Source organism: Sturnira hondurensis, unplaced genomic scaffold (assembly GCF_014824575.4).
Source record: "Sturnira hondurensis isolate 20B ecotype Veracruz unplaced genomic scaffold, ASM1482457v3 Scaffold0013515, whole genome shotgun sequence".
Taxonomy (NCBI): Eukaryota; Metazoa; Chordata; class Mammalia; order Chiroptera; family Phyllostomidae; genus Sturnira; species Sturnira hondurensis.
The window spans coordinates 2,697,420-2,721,715 of record NW_028086146.1 but is presented as its reverse complement, the minus strand read 5'-3'; the positions used below and the strand labels follow the sequence as shown (position 1 = coordinate 2,721,715).

Sequence of the window (24,296 nt, the reverse complement as noted above, 5' to 3'; positions counted from 1 at the left end):
CATTTATTCTGCACAATAATCTTAAAAAGTAGGAATTTTAACCCCATTTTAAAAATGAGGAAAGTTTCTTGTCTAAGTCTATCCAGGCAGTAAACGAGAGGCTAAGATTCAAACCCTGGACTGTCAGACTCCAAACCCAAACTTTGAGGACTAACTATACAATTGTTAGATAAAAAACAGGTAGAAGAAGACAAGACTATGGTTTCCAATTTTCAGTTCAACTTGCAGTCGCCTTTCATTACTATACTCTTACTCAAAAACTTTTATTGGGCTCTACCCACCACCTAAGTGTGTATTTCCCTGAGGCAACTCTTATCCACCCCTCATGGCTCCATTTAATTGCTATTTTCTCAGAAAGAATGATCTTGACCATCTAATCTAGATTAGGCCTTTCTGTTATTATTCTTTCAAAGAACCCTTTTTAGGCTTCTGGGCTCTTTCCAAAACCAGTGTATGGATTCCCTTGAAGTTCCTCTAGAGCCGGGACTGTAAGTGATTTGATCACCAATCTACAGCCTGCTCCTTGGCTTGTATACCTGGAGACTAGCATTGTAAACAGAAGTGCTGTTTAGCTGAATGCATGCATGGGATGAAAGAAGTTAAACCAGACAGCCAAGGAACTTCTATAATCGTGCCCTACTGTATCTTTTCAATCACATTTTGCTCTTTGGGGTTAATTTTCTGTTCCCTGTGGAAGTCTTTGGCTCCCTCTGAGAATAAATCCTACCTAGCCTTCAAAGTTCAGCTCAAAACCCACTTACCCTAAGAGCCTTGACCAAGACACACCCAGCCTCCCTTCTAAGACTCACAAAGCACTTGCTCACCAGACTGCTAGTCTGGCCAGCCTTTCTCATTCATCACTTTGCAGGTTTTAATATATTGTTCCTGCAGGTAGGTCTTAGGTCTCTATCTAGACTTGCACTGTGCAATACAGTGGTCACAGGTACATGTGGCCATTATGTATAAATCAATTAAGATTAAATAAAATTTAAAAGTCAGTTCCTCATTTGCATCAACTACATTTTAAGCACTCAATAACTGTATGTGGCTAGTGGCTACCACACTGGACAGAATAGGTATAGAACATTTCCACCATCATAGATATTTATGTGAATGCCTTGGGTATAAATGTACTTTATATTTCTTATGCTTTACTGTGAAGAGCAACAGCACCCTGTAAACAGTGCAAGTAAATACTTAAAAGTAATACAAAGTAACCTGCTAGAGATGTTGGACATGACCCTAACTCCATTGTAAACAGCTGTCCTTCACTTTAGCACAGGGGCTATACTTTAATCTAAGGCCAGTCCCTGGGTCAAGCTTTCAGTTGTTTTTCTAACAGTAGTCTCTAACAGTCAACCACACAAACATTCCTATGGTATTTTTCAGTTCATGAAGTATTTCATATCCATTATTCACTTAGTCCCTGAGAAACAAAGGAGGAATTCAGGTTAAGCCTGATATTTACCCAGGGGCAACTAGGTGCCAGATACGGTGTAAGGTGATTTTCCTATGTTCTCAACAGCGTCGCTAGATCAAGAGGAAACTGAGGCTGAGAGAAGGTCTCCTATCCACACCTACCACTAACAAAATCCACACCTCAACTACTGAATCTTTGATTCCTCCTGGCTAGATCTCTCTACCAAGTCGGTATGTTTAACAGAGCAGATGCTGGCCGATACAATTGCAATCTATCTTGTGTTTGGAGAAAAAAGAAAAACAAAAAGAATGAAAACCTTTGTTTTTACTAGTGAAAACTGAAATTAGGTACTAACTTTCAAGGTAATTAATGTTTTTTTTCCTTTTTTATCTAAAAATATAGTCTCTTTATTTTGGAAAAAAGGGCTAGATTGGGGAAAAATGGGCAACTTTGGAAATTCCAAGTTGTAAAAAGTACACAGCAATATTATTGAAGATATTATTGTAGGGAATATGTAAATGTGGCTGAAGACCATTATGAAACAATGAGTTAAGCTATTTAATTTTTCAGACTTATATATAATTATTTCAAATGCCCATTTTATTTCATACTTCTAAATCCTGAATGACTCAAATGATTATTAATAATTATAAGTTTTGAATTGATAGAGCATATTAATGAGATTTCACCTTAAAAATATGATTCAGGAAGGTATTAAAGTCCTTTGAGTTTCAATAAATGTGATTCAGAAGAACTGGGATGCATTCCCAACAGCAGCACTGTGTCAATCTGCCAAGCCAATGAACACTCAATCTGTTTCTTAAAATATAAAATACCAATGCTTTTCTAATCTACCTCAAAGGAGAGAAACTAAGATGATTATTGTACTTACTAGACTTCTTTCTAACCTCTGCTATAATTTCTTCAAGAAAAATAACACCAACGACAAGGAATTAGGCCCTTCATTTTTATGACTTTTTTGTAGGATGTCTCTTATTTGCACTAAAGCTCTCTTTCTGAAAAAGGGACAGAAAGAGTGATAAACAAGGCATCAAAGCATTCTTTAGAAGGCTCAGTACCCACTATGGTTACTGCCAGGAAATCATTCCAAACACTCTTTTTGAAAAAGGCAGCAGTCACAAGGGGAAAGGAAGTGGATGTTGTCAGAGGTGGCAGGTGTGTTTTGAGGCCAGCAGTATTTTGTTTTTAATGAGGCACAGTTGCAGGTCTCCAATTGTGTGCCACAAGGGAGCATGGCATCTGAGGGCTTCTTAATTCTTCTATAAGCACCACCTTGAAGGAAAAGAACATTTATACATAGGCTTGGCATCTCTTTTAGGCAGAAAAGCTTAACGGGTTAGAACACTTACAAAGAGTAATTCACGTGTTCTAATTTTTTAAAAAATAAAATATTAAACTCCATTAACAATAGATAAAGTGAAAATAATATAAAACTAGATTCCACGTTTCTTTGATGGGGGGAGAGACAAGGGATGGAAAAACAGCTACAATCTTGCTTCTCTCTTTCGTAAAATGTAGCTATATCTCTTTTCTGTAGCTTCCTTTTCATTTGCTACATAGAAGAAGTGCCAGAAAGAATAGTTTCTCCTGGTATCTTCCCAGAGTGCTACAAGTAAAATGGAAAGGAAGGAGAGAAGATACAGTGTTTCAGTACTGTGTTCCTCTACTTAAAGAGGGAAGCAGCGTTTGGATTACGGGGGGAAAAAAGTTCATGTGCTTGCTCCCTTTTACTATGAATCAGCTAATGCTAAAAAGTGTTGAGGTTTCGTCTATTTTACATCAGACCCATCCTGTGCCTACAAAAGCTACACTCTTGAGAATCCTCTCTTCACCTTCAAAACAACGTTTCACTGGAGTCCCCCTACAATCTTGGGACAAGCGAGGCGAAAGTCAAAAGCAGCCTCAAACTACCTTCGTTAGTAAACTGGAGGGATTTATGGCCCATTGAGAATAAGATGATCAGTAAGCCCCTCTTACCAGCGACCGGGATGAACCCGAACAGAGCCGTGTTTACAAAGCATATAGACCCACGCCGTGTGTGTGCCGGGTACCTTGAACGGATGTAGGGTGTGGACACTCGGATAGTCTTTCGAGTTTCCTGAACTCCTGGGAAAGGAGGGTGCGGGGGGAAAAAGCGAAACAGACTCGCTCTCTTTTGATTTCCCGAGGTCACGTCTAGGGACTCGCCTGCGTGCGCGTTCTGATAGAGGAAAGCGGGCTCCGAGCCCCGCGGCGATCGACGGTACTGTAGCCGCGACCTCCTTCCGTCCCCTCCACCGAGGGGCGCGCGGACAGAGACCCGCCGTCCTCCAGCCGCCGCGGGAGGTCGTCTCCAAGCTTGGCCCCGCCCCGATCAGCCCCCGACGACCCCCGGAGACGGCGGCAACGCCTGCGCGCAACTCACATGTGCGGGTTCCTCCTGAAGGCGTTGGTGATGTCTTTTACCACCCGCTGCACCAGGACTGCCACCTCTTCGCTAGTCTCAGCCATGTTGGCTGCGGCCGCGGCGGCTCGGGCGCGCCTCTGGGACAGCGCCGCGCGGCCTGCGGGAGTTCCGCGGGGAGCGCGCGCGTGTGCGCCGGTTTGGCGGAGAATCCCGCCTTCGCCCCCGCCGCCGAGAACTTCCGGGTCAGTCCTCCGGTGGCCCGAGCGTTGGGACTCCGGGCTTGGGGCCGCTTGGTTTGTCTCCGACTCCATCCTACTTCTTGGCATCTGAGAAGATGCTGCAGATCTTTTATTGCTAAGTTAGCTCAGGTCTTTGTCTTGCACATTTCAATTTCTGGTTCACTCGGGTCTGAGGGCTAAGTGGTCCTGAAGTCACTCCTTCCAGAGGTAGAGATCGGCCTCACACTGGCCCCTCACCCCACCCCAACTCCTTTCTTCGTTATTCAGCGTCACCAGCCAGGTCCGGGGGAGCTGTGAGAAAGGTTTGATTTCGAGTGCAAGTTCTCGAGCAGTCCCCTTTGAGAGCTTGTTTGCTTTATTTTTCCAGCGGTAGGGAGTAGGTGGTCTGAGACGGTCCTGGCAGAATGAGTCCCCATTCCACCTTGTTGGTAACTTCCTTTCCCTAATAAATTTCGGCCTCTGAGAAGCTGTTTTAAAAATACCAGTTTTAAAGGCAAATGCATTAAAGGAAGGAATAGGAAAGAAAAGGAAAAGTTATTTGTCACCACTACATAGGAAGTAGATGTACAGTACTGAATATTTTTTAGATTTTCCATGTGGAGTGTATGGTGGACCCTTCTATTTGCCACAGATTCAACCAACCTTGGATAGAAAATATTTGGGATAAATAATTACTGTTGTTGCTGAGGGTAACATGTAATTAGGCCTAGAATGGTTAGTTCTAGTATGTTGAACATATACGAGGGGAGACCCCCCCAAACCCAGAGTTTATTTATAAAAAATTGCATATTTATTCTTGCATGTTTAAACTTTAGTCACCTTCAAAGTACTCTCCATCTGATGCAATACACCTATAAAAACATTTTTCCACTGCTCAAAATGGTTTTTAAACTTGTCAATTTTAATGCCTTTTAGTGCTTCTGTTTTTCTTTGTTTGTTTCACCCCTTCCAACATTGCCAAAACATTTCCTTTTGAGGACTTTTTATCCATCCAGGAAAACAAACAAAAAAAGTTACTCAGGGTGAGATCTGGTAAATAGGGAGGGTGGGGCCAGGTATCACACCGTTTTTGGTTAAAAACTGCTGAACACTCAGCCCAGGGTGGGCAGGTGCCCTGTAAATCACCCATCATTAAATGGGCAAACTGTGAGTCTTCAAAAAAAAAAAAAATTCACTGAAGCCGAAATGCAGCCTCTAGCAACAACACCAGCTGGTACCTGATACAGATGTGTTTCTAGATCACTCACCTAGCTGAGGAAGCCTATGCTACAAGATGCCCATCCTCCAGAAGATAATTCTGGTTTTTTGGTATTCCTCTTTGTATGAATTGTCATACTCCCTAAATAATACAGTGTAAGAACTATGTACATAGTACTTACATTGTATTAGGTAATGTACTTAATGAAGAGATGACTTAAAGTATGTGGGAAGATGTGGATAACTTACATGCAAATACTATGCCATTTTTTAAAGAGGAACATCTGCAGATTTAGGTACCCCTGGGGGTGGTGGAACAGATCCCCCGCCCATACCAAGAGACAACTGTATTTCATTTTGCAGAAGGTTTGGTGTCCTTTCAACACTGTGTCACTTTTGGAGTGAAAAAAATTAGTAGGAAAAAGAGGATTTCTAGTTCATTCAGATTTTAAGATGCCATGGTTCAAATTTTTATATAACAGATTTTTTCATCCTTCTGTAATAGAGAAAATCTGGGTGTCTTCAGTTTTGTTTTTTTACTTAATCCTTGAAATCTGCATTTTTATAAAACCTATTTTAAAAAGCAAGCTTATGGTCCGTTGAATGTAAAGATGTAATGTATGTTGAGCATTTAAAGTAGGGTTCATTGTGAAAGTCAAAAGCAATCATTGGATGCTAAATTTTAAAGCATCGAATAAGAAACATAACTATGCAATCATTGATATTCCCTGTGGCTATATTAATAAAGGACAGACCTGCCATATGAATATTGGCCATATGTTTCTAATAGAAATAAGCTGGAAGATTCACAAAATGGTACAAAAGCAAGATGGGACAGGTTTTAATTAGTAAAATCGAACAAATCTTAACCTGACAAGTTCTCATATGAGGCAGCATAGTGAGCAAATGTGTGTTTAGATTTCAAGGCTGAGGACAACTTCAAAAACCTTACTCTAAGAATGTGATGCCAGTTCTTAAAATGGTTTGAGTTCATTGATGTCTTCTTTCTGTTCACTTAATGAAACCCTTGCATCCATTCCTAATAAAAGTAAAAAATAAATCCTGACTTCTTGGGGGGCAAAGCTCAAAACAGCATGCTCAGAAATATAATTTTTTTCAAAGACTTTATTTTTATCTTAAAAATTGATGATGAAAAAACACAAGCTTTGTCCCTAAAATATGAAGTAAAATTGGTATTCCAGAAAGAGGAATTCCTCATTTGAAAGGCATCAATTGTATCTCATGTTTTCTTCTAATAGTTCACAAATTGTTTTACTCAGTTGTTAAGGGTCTACTATATGTATGTATAAATCAAACTTTTTAGAATTGAAACTTATTAGCTTAACAATAACCCACAACCTTCGGACCAACTTAAAATTAGACCTTATTAAAACTCTGATCCAACCCCATAATTTTGAGGTAAGGAAGCTGAAGTTGAAAGAAATTAAGAATTGGAATTCATGAGACTTTATATATTAGAGTAGGATATGATGAATTTATCATGATTGTGTTTAATGACTAAAATATTTATGTTCAGAGGTCTGCAAGATATATTTACTGATAATAATGAAATACTGTAAATAGCTTAAATGCCCCATAGTGGAGTTTGATTGAATTATGCTAAATCTATTTGATGAAATATTATTTACTTATTCAAAAGCACAATAGAACTAGAAGAATATGCTACCAAGCTTTTAGGGAAGGTGTGTTTATAGGAGGATTTTACTAAGTAATGCAAAGAACAAAATACAATTTTTGTAACTTAAGTTTTAAAAAGTATATGTTAATAAAGACATGAATATATTTATTTGTTAATTAGCCAAGTAGAGTACTCATCGCTTATACATATTAATTTTCTTAGAGATTTATTGATTTTTAAGTTGACCATGTCTCTTAATTATTTTTCACATGGCTGTGAATGTATTTTGACAATCTTCCCACACCTCCCCAAATCAAGTTTTTCATATTTTAGAGGACTGTTCGATGATAGAGGAAAAAGTAGATGTGTAATGACAAAAACAAGTACCAAAACAGCATACAAAAGAACCCTAAACTTACAAATACAAAATGAATTGTACATAATATAAATATAATCATATATAAAATATATTGGGAGGATATACACTAAAACGTTAACAATGGTTGTCTTTGTATGCTTGAATTAATTACTGGAGATAATTAAGATCTATAAATATACATTATTTACACCCTCCCGGGTGTTCCAAACTTTCTACAATAAAAAAGCATGTGTGTGTTGAGGGCTCCAGTAAGGAGGAAGACACAGAGGTGGTTTTAATGACAGGGTGCATGATTACTTTGTGAACAGTTGGAGATGACCTTTCCATCTTCGTTCTGTATTATTCTACTCATATGACTATATTGTGTTGCCTATTTACTCCATTTATTTGGATTGAAGTCCATTTTCTCACCATAATACAGATGGGGCAAAAGTAGGTTTACAGTTTTGAACACACAAAATAGAGTTTATTCACGCATTATTGTTTATTGATTGTTATATTACATTCCATAAGAACAACAGTGAACCTACTTTTGCCCTACCTGTACTATGTATGGTAGAGTGTAAATAGTATTAAAAATGTTTATTGTGTACTGACTATGGCAAGAGAAAAAAACACAACTTATTTTCCCATTAAAAAAATGGAGTATTGGATTTTAAATGTTTCATTATTATATTGGCATTGTGGTTAACTATATACTTTATAGTACGCCAAGCGTCAATCTGGTCACTGTCCTAAAATTTAAAATTCAAGAACTTACTAATAAAGAAATATGAGAAGGGAAACGCAGCAGTCAAAAAGTCACAATATTAATGTCTTTTAATGAACTCTTATGAAAAGTCAACAGGAGCAATGTCATATTTAAAGTTTGATTAAAGACCATTTCAAGTAAATGAGTAGAAATTAATATCTTATTTTCAATGACAACATTAAACTCATGAGAGTTTTGGTATAACCCTTGCCTCAGTGTGTAGGTTTATTTTCCCAAATGGAACACTGCATATGTACTAGAGCACTATTTTTTAAAAGTCACAAAACCACCCATGCATGCAAATGTTATCTATTATTATTATACTTAGTTGATATCTCTATCACTTCATTGTTCTAATTGTTGAAGTAAAAATAGGAAAATGCATGTGACCGCATCTTTAAACTGTGCAGCACTAATCATTACTGATTTCTGTGACTAGAGAAAGCATGATGAGTAAATCAGCATTAAAACAATAGTAAACTAAGGCTAAGCTAAATACTAACTTTCAATGTGAAACTTTTAAAAATATTTCTAAGAGAAACTATTATACTGCAACCACAATTAATCTCCTAGATAAAACATGAACTGTTTTTTAACCTGACAAAACTAGCAAATGTTATCAAGATGCTAATCATGAAAATGACTTTAAATGAGCAATTAACGCTGATGTTAGAATCCATGTGGATTCTAGCTGATGTGGGTTCTAACGCTGATGTTAGAATCCGTCTACCGTAGTAGAGAGGATCCTAAGTTTTTTGTTGCATGATAGGGGTTTTGTTGCTGAGTAAATTACTTTTTAGTTTTCTTAACAGTTGATAGTTCTGAAATGTCACCCTTTTCCTTTGCCCTCTTCTTCCTTCCTACTACAGAGGCTCAGGGACCCATGATGTAATCCTCAGAAAAGAACAGGAGAAAATGTCTGGAGACAGAAGGTGCCATTCCGGGACCCGTGTATGGAAATGCCTGGGGAGATGGGTGTGTCTCTGTGATGCAATGAATTGTTCCTCATGAGCTGAAGGCGTCGCATTGTTGTAGGAATTTTCTTCGTGGTACACCTTTAAATGGATGACGAAATGAAAGAAGTACCCAAGTAGTAGCACATTCTTTTTTAAAAAAAATATTTTATTTATTTATCTTTAGAGGGGAAGGGAAGGAGAGAGGAAGAGAAACATCAATGTATGGTTGCCTCTCGTGCATCCCCTGGTGGGAACTGGCCCCTGCCAGGAACTGGCCTGCAACCCAGGCATGTGCCCTGACTGGGACATTCTTAATGTTTTACTTATTCTTCAGTGTAAATATGACAATAATGAAAACCATACACTCTTTTTTACAGGTTTCAAGTGATACATGTTCCGTATATTGCATTGTGTACCCACCACCCAAAGTCAGATAATCTTATGACATCATATATATTTTGCCCTTAAATATAGACAGGTTAAAAAATCATAACTGAAAATTTACAAAGGTAGTTAAAAGCTTAATTTCTATTTCTTCAATAACTTCCTAAATATAAGGCAAGACTATATTTCCCCTTCATTTATCTCACTTAAGTTAACTCAGAAATTTTGTAATAAAAATATACCCTATTTCTCCGTTTCTTCCTGTTTCCATGTTTTAAGACACCTCTACCACTCATCAAAATTAATATCAGGTCCAAATCACACATAGGAAGTGATGATGTTCTTTGTTAATTGTTAAATTATGCTCAGACTTGCATTATAGTATTTATAGAGACTGTTAGTCTAAATCAGGGATGTCCAACCTGTGGCCTGCAGGCCGCACGTGGCCCAGGATGGCTATGAATGTGGGCCAGCACAAAACCCTAAACTCACTTAAAACATTATGAGATATGTTTGTGATTACGTGTCACAATGTATTTAACGTGTGGCCCAAGGCAACTCTTCTTTCTCAGTGCGTCCCAGACGCCAAAAGTTTGAACGCCCCTGGTAAGTTTTAGGAAGGAATGCCAAAGAGTAATGTCTTCCTACTTTAGACACTTTAATTTCTACGGTAAGTCTTTCAAATTATCATCAGTGTGAAAAAGGACAGTGTAAAAATAATGTATTGAGTTAATAGGAGAGGCCTAAATACCACCCCTGAGAGGATGAGACTCCAAGAAATTGTACTTATTTATTTCACAAATTTTAGTGAGTGTTACTGTGTATAAGACATTGTGCTAGCTGCTGAGTATACAATTCTGAGGAAAACAGACATTTTATTGCCTTATGGGACCTATAGGTTGGTGGGAGAAATATACATATTGAAGTAAATAGACAAATATATTAAGGAAAAATTGTAATATATGAGGCAGTGCCAACTCAATACATCCAACATCAAGGAAGGATTGTCTCTTTATTGCTGGTTCTAACAGAGCTGACGACTTTTCAACAAGAAAAGTATAATTTCATAGATGTGCTTTTTCTTTTGTGAAGCCATTTTAGAAATTAATTTTATAGCCTTTAAACTGAAAAAACAATTAGTTATCTAGGGAGGGTCATTCTGATTAGTGATAAACCTAAATTTTAGAATTAATTTTTAATGTGATTGTATATCTTTCAGATATTCTGTATTCAACAGCTAGAACTATTAATTAGGTAAACATATTTAGCTTCATGCAATAAAAAGATGAGGTTCTGTTCTGGTTAGTAGCAGCCGTCTTCACACAAACTGTCTATTTGATGAAATATTTCAATTGAGCAAATATTTTTGAGTATCTGCTATGTATATGACATGTCCAAAGAGGTGACACAGATGACCATAACATAGACCTGCTTCCCAGAAACTTGTTTTCTAAAATAGATTAACCTTATTTACACACAGTCTTACTTAGAGATGAATCTAAGTTGCATATCAAGACATTCTATTGAAATAGAGCAAATGAAGACTTTTGCTCTCCACTGTTTGAAAGATCAAAAATTCTTAATCAGTGCAGTCATAGTAAAGGAGATATGACTTGCTTAAACAAAATATATTTCAGGCCTTATTTCAGAAAGTGTCTTTGGAAAAAAATCTAAACTGCCCCTGACACCTTTTAGACTATGTAAATATGACTTTTAAATTACAAACCAGAGTTAGAACTCAATGCCATGCCATTGAGTTTATTCGTTTTAATGGGGGAGTTAATTGTGTATTACTAGAAGCCAAATATAGATTTTAAATTAAGGTGTTTTTTAAAAAAAATCTAGGGTTTCACGAGCAAGCTCTCAGTCCATTCTGGTATACTGACTTTAAGACAAGAGCTTTTGTCAATAGGATATGTCATTTTCTGCCCTAGAATATTTCAAGCTCTCAAGAACTGATAAAGAGAAATTTTAAAAAACAGTTTACATTATTCTAGATAACTATTTGCTGGTAGATATGACTTTGGAACCCCATGAATTATCCACATAAGGAAAACTGGTTGTTTTTTTAAAATTTCTATATTCTTCCCTTTTCTACTGCCATTTGGATGGACTCTGCTGCCAGAAAAAGACGAACTATTTTTAGATACTATTTTTTAAATCCTCATCCAATGATTTGTTTATTGATCTTAGAGAAGAAGGCAAAGAAGGAAGGAGACAGGGAAGGAGGGAGAGACAGACAGACAGACATCAATGTGAGAGAGAAACATGGATAGGTTTCCTCCAGGATGTACCCCAATAGGGGATTAAACCCACAGCCTTTTGGTGTATGAGACAATGCTCCCACCGACTGAGCCACCCAGCCAGGGTTCCAGTAGTATTTTGAGCCATCACTTATATAGGAAAAAAGTCTATTTTTCCTGCCTCTGGCCTTCACTCTTCCACACTGAATATAGAGAGAGAATGAAAAAGGAGATTAGAGTTGAAAGGGTTTTTTTCTACGTTATATTTCTCTAATTTCTCTTTGTTCCTAAAGGTTCTATACAAAACAGGCTATGCAAACATGAAACTCTGAAGAAAGCACAGAGCAATGGCAGTGGAACATTCAGTGGACTGTTTGGTTGATTTGATGGTGGTGGTTGGAACAGCATACACATTAGATTCCTGACTATCTTTTGGATTTTCAAATTCATGTGTTAATTCAACAAATATTTATTGAGCTCCTGCTATGTTCCAGTCACAATCCTAGGGACTTGGGAAATACTTAAGGATCATAAAACAGAGCACTGGGGAAGAGTTCTTGGCAGTTTTCTTACTTAAGAAGTTTCTTCATTATTATATATTCTCTACGTCCTCTCTCATTATTTCAGTTCATTTGTACCCATTTTCTCAAATTAGGGTCCAGTATAATTTTGTAGACAACATGATGTTGGGTCTTGGTTTTTAATCCACTCTGACAGCTCTGCCTTTGATGTTTTTAGACCATTGACCCTTAAAATGATTATTGATGTAGTTAGATGATTGATATATATTGATTATATATATAGTTACATATACTAATATATACTGTTTTTTTTATATTCCTTATTCTTGTTCTCTGCTTCTTTTGGGGGTCTTTGTTTTCTGCCATCTCTGGTTTTAATGGTACATTTTATATAATTCCATTTTTTGTCCTCTTTTAGCATATTTTGCTGGGCCTGTCATAACAAAATGCCTGGATGCTTAAACAACAGAAATTTATTTTCTCACAGTCTGGAGGCTAGAAGTCCAAAATCAAGGTGTTAGCAAGTTTGGTTGTGTCTGAGACCTTTCTTCTTGGCTTGCAAATGACCATCTTCTTAAAGTATCTTCACGTGGCCTTTTTTCTGTGCATGCACATCCCTGGTGTCTCTGTTTTTTTTATTTATTTTTTGTTTATTTTGTTTTCCAAGGTGTCTTGTATGTCCAGATTTTCTCTTCTTAAAAGGACAACAGTTAGATTAAATAAGGGCCTATCTTAGCAGCCTCATTTTAACTTCATCATCTTTATAAAGGTACTATCTCCAAATGCAGTCACATTCTGAGGTCCTAGTGCTTAGGGCTTAAACATATGAATTGGGGGGTGGGAAAGACACAATTCAGCCCATAATACACATCAATTTTACTTTTTAAAACTTTTTTAATGGTTGTAGTAAAGTCTGCCATATACATTTACAACTAATCCATGTCCTAAGAATGGCTTGCTATGTAGCCAGAAAAGATAGGTTACCTTTCTAGTTTATTGTGCAAAAGGACAGCTGGCACAAATTAAGGGTATATCTTGTTCTATATAATAAAATATCTCTGAAAAGCCAGTTGCATATAACTCAGGCTTTCCATATTAAAAAAGTCTTGAATGTGCTATGGGAGAGCTACAAAACAACCTGTAATGAGTTCTTTTGCAGTCTATGGGATCACTAATAATTTCTTTCCCCATGGGCTTCGATTTTTAAAGTTATTGATACTATATGCAAAGCACAGTGTTGTACTGAAATACAAGTTACTCCACACAACTAGAACTATGTTTACATGATTTAGGCTTATATTTTGGTTATAATAATTTTAAACAATGCCAAATCATCTGTATTTACTGTTCTGAACAATACACACTCTGGAAGCAGACTGCTCAGTTTTAAAGTCCATGATCTACAACTTACTATCTCTGTAACCTCTTCTGTTAAGTGCCTCATTTGCCTTTTTTGTAAAACAAGTGCAATACTTGAAAAAGTTATTGTGTATATTAAGTAAGACAGTGCATGAGTACTTAGCAAAAGACCTGGCTTAATACATATTAATCACTCTCATTTACCACATACTTTGAAATGAAATATACAGATTGAAAAAATTTTATTCTATTGGTATTTAACGATATGTATGAAATACATTTTTCTACTCTTACGTTTTTAGAAAAGCAACAACTGCCAATGGTACTACAAAATCAATTTAATTAGTACAGAAAAGTTTAAATTAAAAGTAAAAGCTCACCCTGGCCAGGTGGTTCAGTTGATTGGAGCATCATCCTGTATACCAGAAAAGGTTGCAGGTTCGATTCCCTGTCAGGGCACATACCTAAATTGTGGGTTGGATCCTCTGTTAGCGCATATATGGGAGGCAGCCAGCCGATGTTTCCCTCTGTCATCGATCTCTCTCTCTCCCCCCACCACACACACAAACATAGCTACTTCTCTCTCTAAACTCAATAAAAAACATATCCTCAGGTGAAGATTTTAAAAAAAGTAAATCTCATGCCACAACATGGATAAACCTTGAACACATTTTGCTAAGTGAAGGAAGCCAACTACAAAGGACCACATATTGTATGATTTTATTTATATGAAATATGTCCAGTCTATGGCCATCCCACCCCGAACACACCAATCTCATCTGAAATATGCTCAGAGTACAGAAATCTGTGTAGACAGAGGTAGGTGAGTGGGTGCCTAGGACTGGGGAGGAGGTAAGGGGGAATCAGGGTGGTGACTGACAGGTGCAGGATTTCTTTTTAGGGCGGTGAGATGTTCTAAAATTGTGATGTTGCGGAAGTCTGTGAATATACCAAATGTCATTGATTTATAGACTTACAGACTTTAAAATGATGAATTATATGGCATGTGAATTGTGTCTCAGCAAAGGTACTTTTTTTAAAAGTTGCATTTCTATGCACTAAAAATGAGATGAGAAAAGAAATAAACAATCCCACGTATAATAGCATAAAAGAGAATAAAACACTTCAGCGTAAATGTAACCAATGAGGTGAAAAATCTGTACAGTGAAAACTATGACGTTGATGAAAGAAATTAAAGAAGATGCAAATAAATGAAAAGGTACCCCATGCTCATGGATTAGAGGGATTAATATTGTCAAAATGCCCATTCAACACAAATTAATCCACAGATTTAGTGTAACTCAGGGTCATCATAGTATTTTTTTCAGAAATAAAAAAGGCATAATTTTTGTATGGAACCACAAAGGACACTGGCTGGTCAAAGCAACCCTGAGAAAGAAGAACAAAACCAGACACATCATGCTTCCTGATTTCAAACGACATTAGAAAGCTAATGTGATACTACATACAAACAGACACATAAAACAGTGGAACAGAATTACGCGCTCAGAAATAAAACCATGTATATATGGTCAAATAGTATTTTACAAAGCAGTCGAGAATACTCAATGGAGAAAAGATAGTCTCTTTAGTAAATAGTGCTGGGAAAACTAGATGTTTACATGCGAAAGAATGAAACAGGACCCCAGTGTTACACCAGTCACAAAAATTAATTGGAAATGGATGAAAGACAAATCTAAAATCTGAAATCATTAAACTCCTAGAAGAAAACATGGGGAAAAACTTTTAAAAATATATTTTATTGATTATGTTATTACAATTGTCCCATTTCTCCCCTTCATTCCCCTCCACCCTGCACACCTTCTCCCTCCCACATCCCCCCCCTTTAGTTCATGTCCATGTGTCTTAAGTTCTTTAGCTTTTACATTTCCCATAGTATTCTTACCCTCTTCCTGTCTATTTTCTACCTACCATAAATGTTACTTATTCTCTGTATCTTTTCCTTTTCTGTCCCCCTCCCACTCCCCTGTTGCTAACCCTCCATGTGATCTCCATTTCTGTGGCTCTGTTCCTGTTCTAGTTGTTTGCTTAGTTGGTTTTTATTTTAGGTGTGGTTGTTCATAATTGTGAGTTTGCTGTCATTTTAGTATACATGTTTTTTATCATATTTTTCTTAGATAAGTCCCTTTAACATTCCATATAATAAAAGCTTGGTGATGATGAACTCCTTCAACTTGACCTTATCTGAGAAGCACTTTATCTGCCCTTCCATTCTAAATGAAAACTTTGCTGGATAAAGCAATCTTGGATGTAGGTCTTTGCATTTCATGACTTGGAATACTTCTTTCCAGCCCCTTCTTGCCTGTAAGGTCTCTTTTGAGAAATCCGCTGACAGTCTGATGGGTACTCCTTTGTAGGTGACTGTCCCCTTATCTCTTGCTGCTTCTAGGATTCTCACCTTCGTTTTTGTCTTGGGTAATGTAATTATGATGTGCCTTGGTGTGTTCCTTCTTGGGTCCATCTTCTTTGGGACTCTCTAAGCTTCCTGGATTTCCTGGAAGTCTATTTCCTTTGCCAGATTGGGGAAGTTCTCCTTTATTATTTGGTCAAATAAGTTTTCCACTTGTTGCTGTTCCTCTTCCCCTTCTGGTACCCCAATAATTCTGATGTTGGAATGTTTAAAGATGTCCTGGAGGTTCCTAAGGCTCTCTTCACTTTTCTGAATTCTTATTTCTTCATTCTTTTCTGGTTGGATGTTTCTTTCTGCCTTCTGGTTCACTCCATTGATTTGAGTCTCAGTTTCCTTCCCATTGGTTTCCTGTGCATTTCCCTTCATTTCACTTAGTTTAGCCTTCATTTGTTCCTCTAATTTGTGACTAAAATCAGCCAGTCCTGTGAGCATCCTGATCACCGTATTTTGAACTATGCATCTAAAGGTTGGCTATCTCTTTGTTGCTTAGAAGTATTGGCTCTGGGGCTTTGAGCAGTTTTCTGCTGGAGCCAAAATGGTTTGGTCTGTTCGCACCTGTTACATATGAGGGGTGGAGCCTTAGGTGTCACTGGGTTGTGACTCTGTATATGGAGGTGGGGTCTGAGAGGGGAAAAATGGCGCTTTGCCCTGTTCTCTGTTGCACCTCAGTCCCTCCCGCCACTTCCCCCAAGCAAACTGGGCCTTTCTGGTGCTGATTCCCATGCGGGTGGGCTTGTGTGCATTCCCTGGGCGTTTCTCCAACAAACTTTCCTGTGAGGCTGGGAGTCTTTCCCTGTGCCCCAATCCCCACAGGTATTTTCAATCAGTGTTTTGAGGCTTTATTTCCTGGGGCTAGGACCCTGGGTTGTGTGATCTGTCTCGCTCCCCAGTTATCTGTGTGCACCAATGTGGGACCACTGCCTGGTCATCCAGCCACCTTGCGCAAGGTGCCCTGCTTCTCAATCGCCGCCTCAGCTGGGTCTGGCCGTTGCCACCCCCACCCCACTCCCAGGGTCTGCCTGGTGCCACTTTGTGTGCCTGGAGTGCCTTGCGCACCCAGTGTCACCCACCACTTCCTATGCAGTGACCCCTCTCTGCTGCTTGGCCTCCTAACTGCCCCCGCCTACCGGTCTGGATGAATGTGTATTTTAACTCCTTGGTTGTTGGACTTCCATACAGCTAAATTTTCTTTCAGTTTTGGTTGTTACTTTGTTTCTGAATTGTGGTTGTCCTTATTTTGGTTGTTCGAGGAGATACAGTATGTCTACCTACAACTCCATCTTGCCTGGAAGTCCATAAAAAACTTTTTGACATTGGTTTTGGTACTGGTTTTCTGGACATAAAAAATAAAGCAACAAAAAGCAAAAATGAACAAGTGAGACTGCATCAGCAGAAGAAACGGTGAACAAAATGAACAGGCTACCTATGAAATGGGGAAAAAAACTGCAGACCACTTACCCGATAAGGAGCTAATATCCAAAATACAGCATCTGGCAAAAGTAAGGCCTGCTTGAGTGCAATTGGTAGGGTAATAATATAGGTGTAATAATTTATAGTTTTAATTTGAACATTTCTCCTAAAATGTCATATGGTGTGCTTGAGTGTGATATTGTTATGTTACAAAATTATATGCCTGTGATTTTGTAATAAAAGGTTTTGAAATGAAAGGGGCGTTATTTGTGCTAGACCTTGTATATAGAGAACTCATATAATTTAATAGCAAAAACAAAAACTGCAAGCAATTCAATTTAAAAATAAACAAAGGACCTGAATATACACTTTTACAAAATAAGATATTTAAAAGATATATGAAAAAGATCATTAATCATCTGGAAAATGCAAATCAAAACCACAATGAGATATCTTTCCTGTTATAATTACTGTTATTAAAAAGACAAGAGATAAATACTGATATAATGTGGAGAAAAGGGAACCCTTGTGCACTGTGGGTGGAAATGTAAATTGGGTAGCTGCTATAGGGAACAATATTGACATTCATCTAAAAATGAAAAATAGAATCACTATATGATCCAGCACTTCTGCTTCTAGGTATATATCCAAAGGAAATGAAAATACTGTCTTGAGAGATGTATGCACCACTTTTTTTGTTGCAGCATTATCTATGACAGCCAAGATATGGAAAAAAACCTAAGTATCCATCCACGGATGAATAAATAAGAAATGTTTTATGTATACACAATGGAATATTATTCAGCCATAAAAAGAAAGAAATCCTGCCATTAGTGACAACATGAAGGCATTATGCTGAGATGAGGCAGGCACAAAAAGACAAAAACAGTATCATCACACTTCTGGATTCATAGAGCAGGTTGGTGGTTGACAAGAGGAGAGAAATTTGTGAAGGTCGTTGAAGGGTACAAACTTCAGTTACAAGATGAATAAGTTCTGGGGAGGGAATGAACAGCATAGTGAGTATAATTAACAATGGTGTGTTGTATGTTTGAAAGTAGCTAAGAAAGTAGACTTTAAAAGTTCTCACTATACACAAAAAATAATTTTAACTATGTGAGGTGATGGATGTGTTAACCTTATTGTGGTACTCATTTTGCAGTATGTAAATATAAAAATTACTATACTACACACCCTAAACCTATATAATATATTATATGTCAATTTTATCTTACTATAACTGAAAAACTAAAAACACACATAAAAAAACAAACAAAAGTCTGCCATTCCCTATTTCAGTTCTATTCCCAGCTTTTGGAAGTACTAACTTTTAGGTACTTTTGGGCTTTTTGATGTTTTAACTTTATGTGGTATCTGTTGACTTCATGAAAATGCTTTCTTTAAACTATTCCACCTCTGGACTATTCTTCCCAATGTGTTTCAGTGTTTCTCTTTCTTTTTTTTAAATTGAATTTATGGGGGTTATGTTGGTCAATACAATTGTATATATTTCAAGTGTAAAATTCTACAGTACGTCATCTGCTCATTGCATTGTGAGCTCACCATCCAAAGTGTAGTCTGCTCTCATCACATTTTACCCCCTGCTTACCCTCTTCCACCAACCCCTACCCGACTTTCCCTCTGGTAATTTCCATGCTGTGCCCATGAGGGCTTTTTTTTTTTTTGCTTAATTCCTTCACCTGTTTCACCCACCCATCCCCCACCCCCTTCCCCTCTGATAGCTCTTGATAGCTGTCAGTTGCTTCTCTGTGTATATGAGTCTGTTTCCAATTCATTTGTTTGTTTTGTTCATTAGATTCCACATTTAAGTAAAATCATATTGTATTTGTCTTATTTTATTTTATTTATCTTTAGAGGGGAAGGGAAGGAGAGAGGGAGAGAAATATCAATGTGTGGTTGCCTCTGCTGGGGACACAAAATGTATCGCATGTCCCCTGCTGGGAACTGGCCTGCAACCCAGGCATGTGCCCTGACTGGGAATCGAACTGCGATCCTCTGGTTCGCAGGCCTGTGCTCAATCCACTGAGCTACACCAGCCAAGGCTGTATTTGTCTTTTTTTGACTGGCTTGTTTCAGTTTGCATAATAACCTCTAGGTCCATCCATGCTGACATGAAAACTAAAATTTCCTTCATTTTAATGGCTGCGTAGTATTCCATTGTGTAAATGTACCACTGCTTTTTAACCATTCATCTACTACTGATGGGCACTTGGGCTGCTTCCAAATCTTGGCTATTGTAAATAATGCTGCTATGAACAAAGCAGAGCAGATATTTCAAATCAGTATTTTAGGTTTCTTCAGATATATTCCCAGAAATGGAATTTTTGGTTTATTAGGCAGTTCCAGTTTAAACATTTTTAGGAAACTCTGTACTGTTTCTATGGTGGCTGCACCAGTCTGCATTCCCACCAACAGTGCACAAGGTTTTCCGTATCTCTATATCCTCACCAACACTTCTTCTTTGTTGATTTATTCATGATAACCATTCCACCAGGTGTGAGGTGATATTGTTGTTTTAATTTGCGTTTCTCTGATGATGAGAAATGTGACAGTGAGCATCTTTTCATATGTCTATTGGCTATCTGTATATCCTCTTTGGAGAGGTGTCCAAATAGACACTTTGGAGAAGTGTCTATTCACGTCCTTTGCCCATTTTAATTGGATTATTTGCTTCTTTAGTGTTGAGTTTTCCACAAATTTAAAATATTAACCTCTTTTTTCAGTGGGTTGTCTTTGCGTTTTGTTGATGGTTTCCTTTGCTGTGCAAAGCCTTTTTAGTTTGATGTAGTCCCATTTGTTTATTTTTTTCTTTCCCTTGCCTGAGGAGATACATTAGAAAAAACATTGCAATGGGAAATGTTTAAGATTTTACTGCCTGTGTTTTCTTCCAAGATTTTTTATGCTTTCAAGTCTTAACACTTAAATGTTTAATCCGTTTGGAGTTTATTCTTGTATATAGTGTAAGGTGGTAGTCTAGTTTCATTTTTTTGCACATCTGTCCAATTTTCCCATTGTCATTTATTAAATAGACTGTTTACTTCATAGTAGGTTCTTGCCTCCTTTGTCAAATACTAATTGACCGTATAGGTGTGGAATTATTTCTGGACTCTCTATTCNAGGCCCCTCGGGACGGGGAGGTGCGCACTACCCGCGGTCCAGGAAACCAGGGCGCGCGCGCAGCTGTAGGAGCCCTCGCCCGCGATGGCGCAGGTCGCGAGGGTCGCCCGGAGCACGGGCGACTGGCAGTTCCCCGAGGCCCCTCGGGACGGGGAGGTGCGCACTACCCGCGGTCCAGGAAACCAGGGCGCGCGCGCAGCTGTAGGAGCCCTCGCCCGCGATGGCGCGGGTCGCGCGGGTCGCCCGGGTGCCGGGGAGGTGAGATTATTTGCTTCTTTAGTGTTGAGTTTTCCACAAATTTAAAACATTAACCTCTTTTTTCAGTGGGTTGTCTTTGCGTTTTGTTGATGGTTTCCTTTGCTGTGCAAAGCCTTTTTAGTTTGATGTAGTCCCATTTGTTTATTTTTCTCTTTCCCTTGCCTGAGGAGATACATTAGAAAAAACATTGCAATGGGAAATGTTTAAGATTTCACTGCCTGTGTTTTCTTCCAAGATTTTTATGCTTTCAAGTCTTAACACTTAAATGTTTAATCCGTTTGGAGTTTATTCTTGTATATAGTGTAAGGTGGTAGTCTAGTTTCATTTTTTTGCACATATCTGTCCAATTTTCCCATTGTCATTTATTAAATAGACTGTTTACTTCATAGTAGGTTCTTGCCTCCTTTGTCAAATACTAATTGACCATATAGGTGTGGAATTATTTCTGGACTCTCTATTCTGTGCCACTGATTTACATGAGGTCTATCTAGAAGGCATCTAGCCATGTAATGTGAAAAATAGAGACATTTGTTGAAGAAGATACAAAATACAAGAAATATTGCACATAGGACAATGATGCCTCAGTTCCCTTCAAAGTAGGCACCTTGGCACAGTTCTCCCAGTCTCCATCAGCCGCCCTGTCCTATTTTCCTGAATCTCATCGATGGTATGAAACCTCTTTCCTTTCAAAGGTGATTTAGTTTTGGGAAAAGCCAGAATCGCAAAGGGCCAAATCTAGTCTGTAGTGGGCTGAGTCAGCTGAGTGATTTGATGTTTTGCCAAAAAAACTCTGCACGAGACATGGTGTGTGTAAAAGCTGCCAATGTTGTTGTAAAGCTGCCAATCACCAGTTACCCATAGCTGTGACCTTCTGAATCATCTGAATAGTTTCCACAGAGAAATGTTCAAGCTTAATGCCAAATTAGATGCAGATTCGTTGCCCTACTTGCTCAGTCATTTTGAATACGATGGCCACACGGTACACATGCTCACTCAACTGTGTCTGCCACCCCCACTGACTAAAACAGTGAAATCATCTTTGTTCATGTATGTGCATTCCAGTCCAGTCTCCTTGGGTGCCTGATTACACTGATGTCAGGCAAACCATTCTTGTTATATTAACATTCTTGACACACTAATCATTGTTGGATTTTTTCTAAACAGACCTCGCGTGTCTGTTTTTATGCTAGTACCATGCTGTTTTGGTTTTATGGCCTTGTACAGTAGTATAGTTTGATATCAGGTGATATGATAACTTCAACTTTGTTCTTCTTCTGTGAGATTTCTGTGGCTCTTCATGGTCTTTTGTAGCTTCATATAAATTTTTGGAATATTTGTTGTAGTTTGTGAAATACATCATTGTTTTTTTGATAGGAATTACATTGAATCTATAGATTGCTTTGGGAGTGTGGACTATTTTGTGATGTTAATTCTATCTATTCATAAAGTTGGTATATACTTTCATTTATTTGTATCTTCCTCAATTTCTTTCTCCAATATCTTATACTTTTCTAAGTCTAAGATAGGTCTGTTACCTCCTTGGTTAAGTTTCTTTTTATGTATTTTTAATGTAATTATACATGGGATTGTTTTCTTAGTTTCTCTTTCTGACAGTTAATTATTGGTGTATAAAAATGTCACCAATTTTTGAATACTAATTTTTACCTTGCTACTTTACTGAATTCATTTATTAATCTAGTAGCTTTAATTCATGTCTTTAGGGTTTTCTGTGAACAGTATCATATCATCTCATAGCACATATAAACTAATTTGTGATACACCAAAAATATATTTTTTCTTCCTCTGAAAAAAATAGATATAATGTTGATTTATTCACGCCAGATGACTATTGTTGTGTTGGCTGTTGTCATTTTTTAATTTGATAATCTAAGAGGAAAGAGGTCAGTGCCCCTGACTAAATATTCGGGTATTGCGTGTTTTAAAAATTCCTGACACACACCGATGGGCCATGGTATGCTGGCTGAAAATCGCTCCTGTAGTGCTATAATATGCAAGCCATTCCAGTTGTTTAAAACCACTTATTCCTTAGACTTAATATAAAATGCTAGAAAATAAGTAAAAGGAACATGAAGTAAAAAGGATACCAATATTAGAATCTGAAAACCCGATTTCCAGTCCATATTCTGCCCTTCTCCTTGTGTGTTCTAGATCAAGTCTTTTCAGTTTTTAAAGGTATCTTTAAAAATTAAGATTAATTTTCATTATTAATTTTCTTAACGTTAAATTGTCAGTAAGAGTTTCCCCTGTGCCTCCCCTCACAGAATACATAGAAAATTAAATTGATCAATTTAGTCTGTAATTCAATAAAAACAAAGCAAAACAGCCCCAAACACTGGTCTCCTGAATTCTCTCACGTTGAAATTTAAGAAAACTCTAAGAAAACTCTCAGAGTACTATGTAACAATATTTTAAGAATTTCACTGATTTGTCTTTGGTAAATTAAGCCCCAGTGATCTATTTTTGATTTGCAAGTTGTGATTTGGAATAGAGCAACCATTTTTAACCAGTGTGACACAAGAATTTGTAAAACATACATCACCTGACCGTTTAGTCAGAGGCACTGACCTCTTTTTTTTTAGATTGTGAAATAAAAAATGACCACAGCCAACGTAACACTAGCCATTGGTGTGAATAAATCAAAATCATACCTATTTTATCAGATCAGCAAAAAATATAGTATATTTTTGGTGTGCTGCAGAATTTTAGTAATTAGTTTATATATGACATGAGTTGGAAAAGGTTGAAAATCACCAGCAGAGAGGATAGTTTTTCTTTAAATAGTGGCAAGTGTACCAATCTATTTATGTTAAAAGTAGATATTAAGACATACTCAGAGGGAAATGACTCTTGAATACCTTTTCTTTCCCTTTCAATTTATGAATTGTAATTATAAGAGTTAAGTAGATGGATATTTTCTAGTTGTTACAAGAGCACTGATTGGTGATTTCCCCAGCAATGCACATTTTGAGAAGAAGCCATGAATAGTAATTTCCTTCCTAAGTCTTTCCCACAGTCCTTTATTTTCTAGTTCTAAAGAGTATACATGTTTGTTGCACCAGCCGATCATAGCTGGAATCACCTTGACCTTGGCAAGAACAAACAGAGATTAATGGTATAGAGCTGACCCCTAGCTGAATGCCACAGCCAGCAAACACGCACCTTTCCCCTTCGGTCCTTTTGCCCCTAGGTCTCAGTTCTTTCCTCCCGACTTTGACTTTCTCCTATTTTTTTATGGGCTGGGAGATTCTGCTACACACTGGCCTGGAAATCTGGACTTGGTGGTCACTGGTGTGGCTGCAGTAGCTGTGAGTGCTGATGACGTCATCGAGGGAGAACAAATAAATGTAGAAGAGTGCCATCACAGAGCCATGTCCGTACAAAAGACCTCATTTGTCATGTCAACTTTAGTGTATTGCCCCAGTTAATTTCCTTGTTGATATTTGAAATGTTTTCACTAGCTAAATGCATAATTATAGACATAAATAAAGTCTGACATTTACCATAAAATCTGGAGGTTTAAGATCCTTGAAAAGAATGAGTGGA

At 37.7% G+C, this 24,296-nt stretch overlaps 2 protein-coding genes across 2 annotated transcripts in view; one reads left to right on the top strand and one right to left on the bottom strand.

The window, feature by feature from the left end:
- The window catches only part of PTAR1 (protein prenyltransferase alpha subunit repeat containing 1), a 57,908-nt gene extending 53,855 nt beyond the window's left edge, over positions 1-4,053 (bottom strand). The window contains exon 1 of the mRNA XM_037061690.1: positions 3,846-4,053. Coding sequence (XP_036917585.1) covers positions 3,846-3,931 — 86 coding nt within the window. The 5' untranslated portion in view covers positions 3,932-4,053. The remainder of the gene's footprint in view (positions 1-3,845) is intronic.
- Positions 4,054-8,906: 4,853 nt separating this feature from the next.
- The window catches only part of CFAP95 (cilia and flagella associated protein 95), a 111,004-nt gene continuing 95,614 nt past the window's right edge, over positions 8,907-24,296 (top strand). Inside the window, exon 1 of the mRNA XM_037061689.1 lies at positions 8,907-9,007. The gene's annotated coding sequence lies outside the window, so the exon portion shown is untranslated. The remainder of the gene's footprint in view (positions 9,008-24,296) is intronic.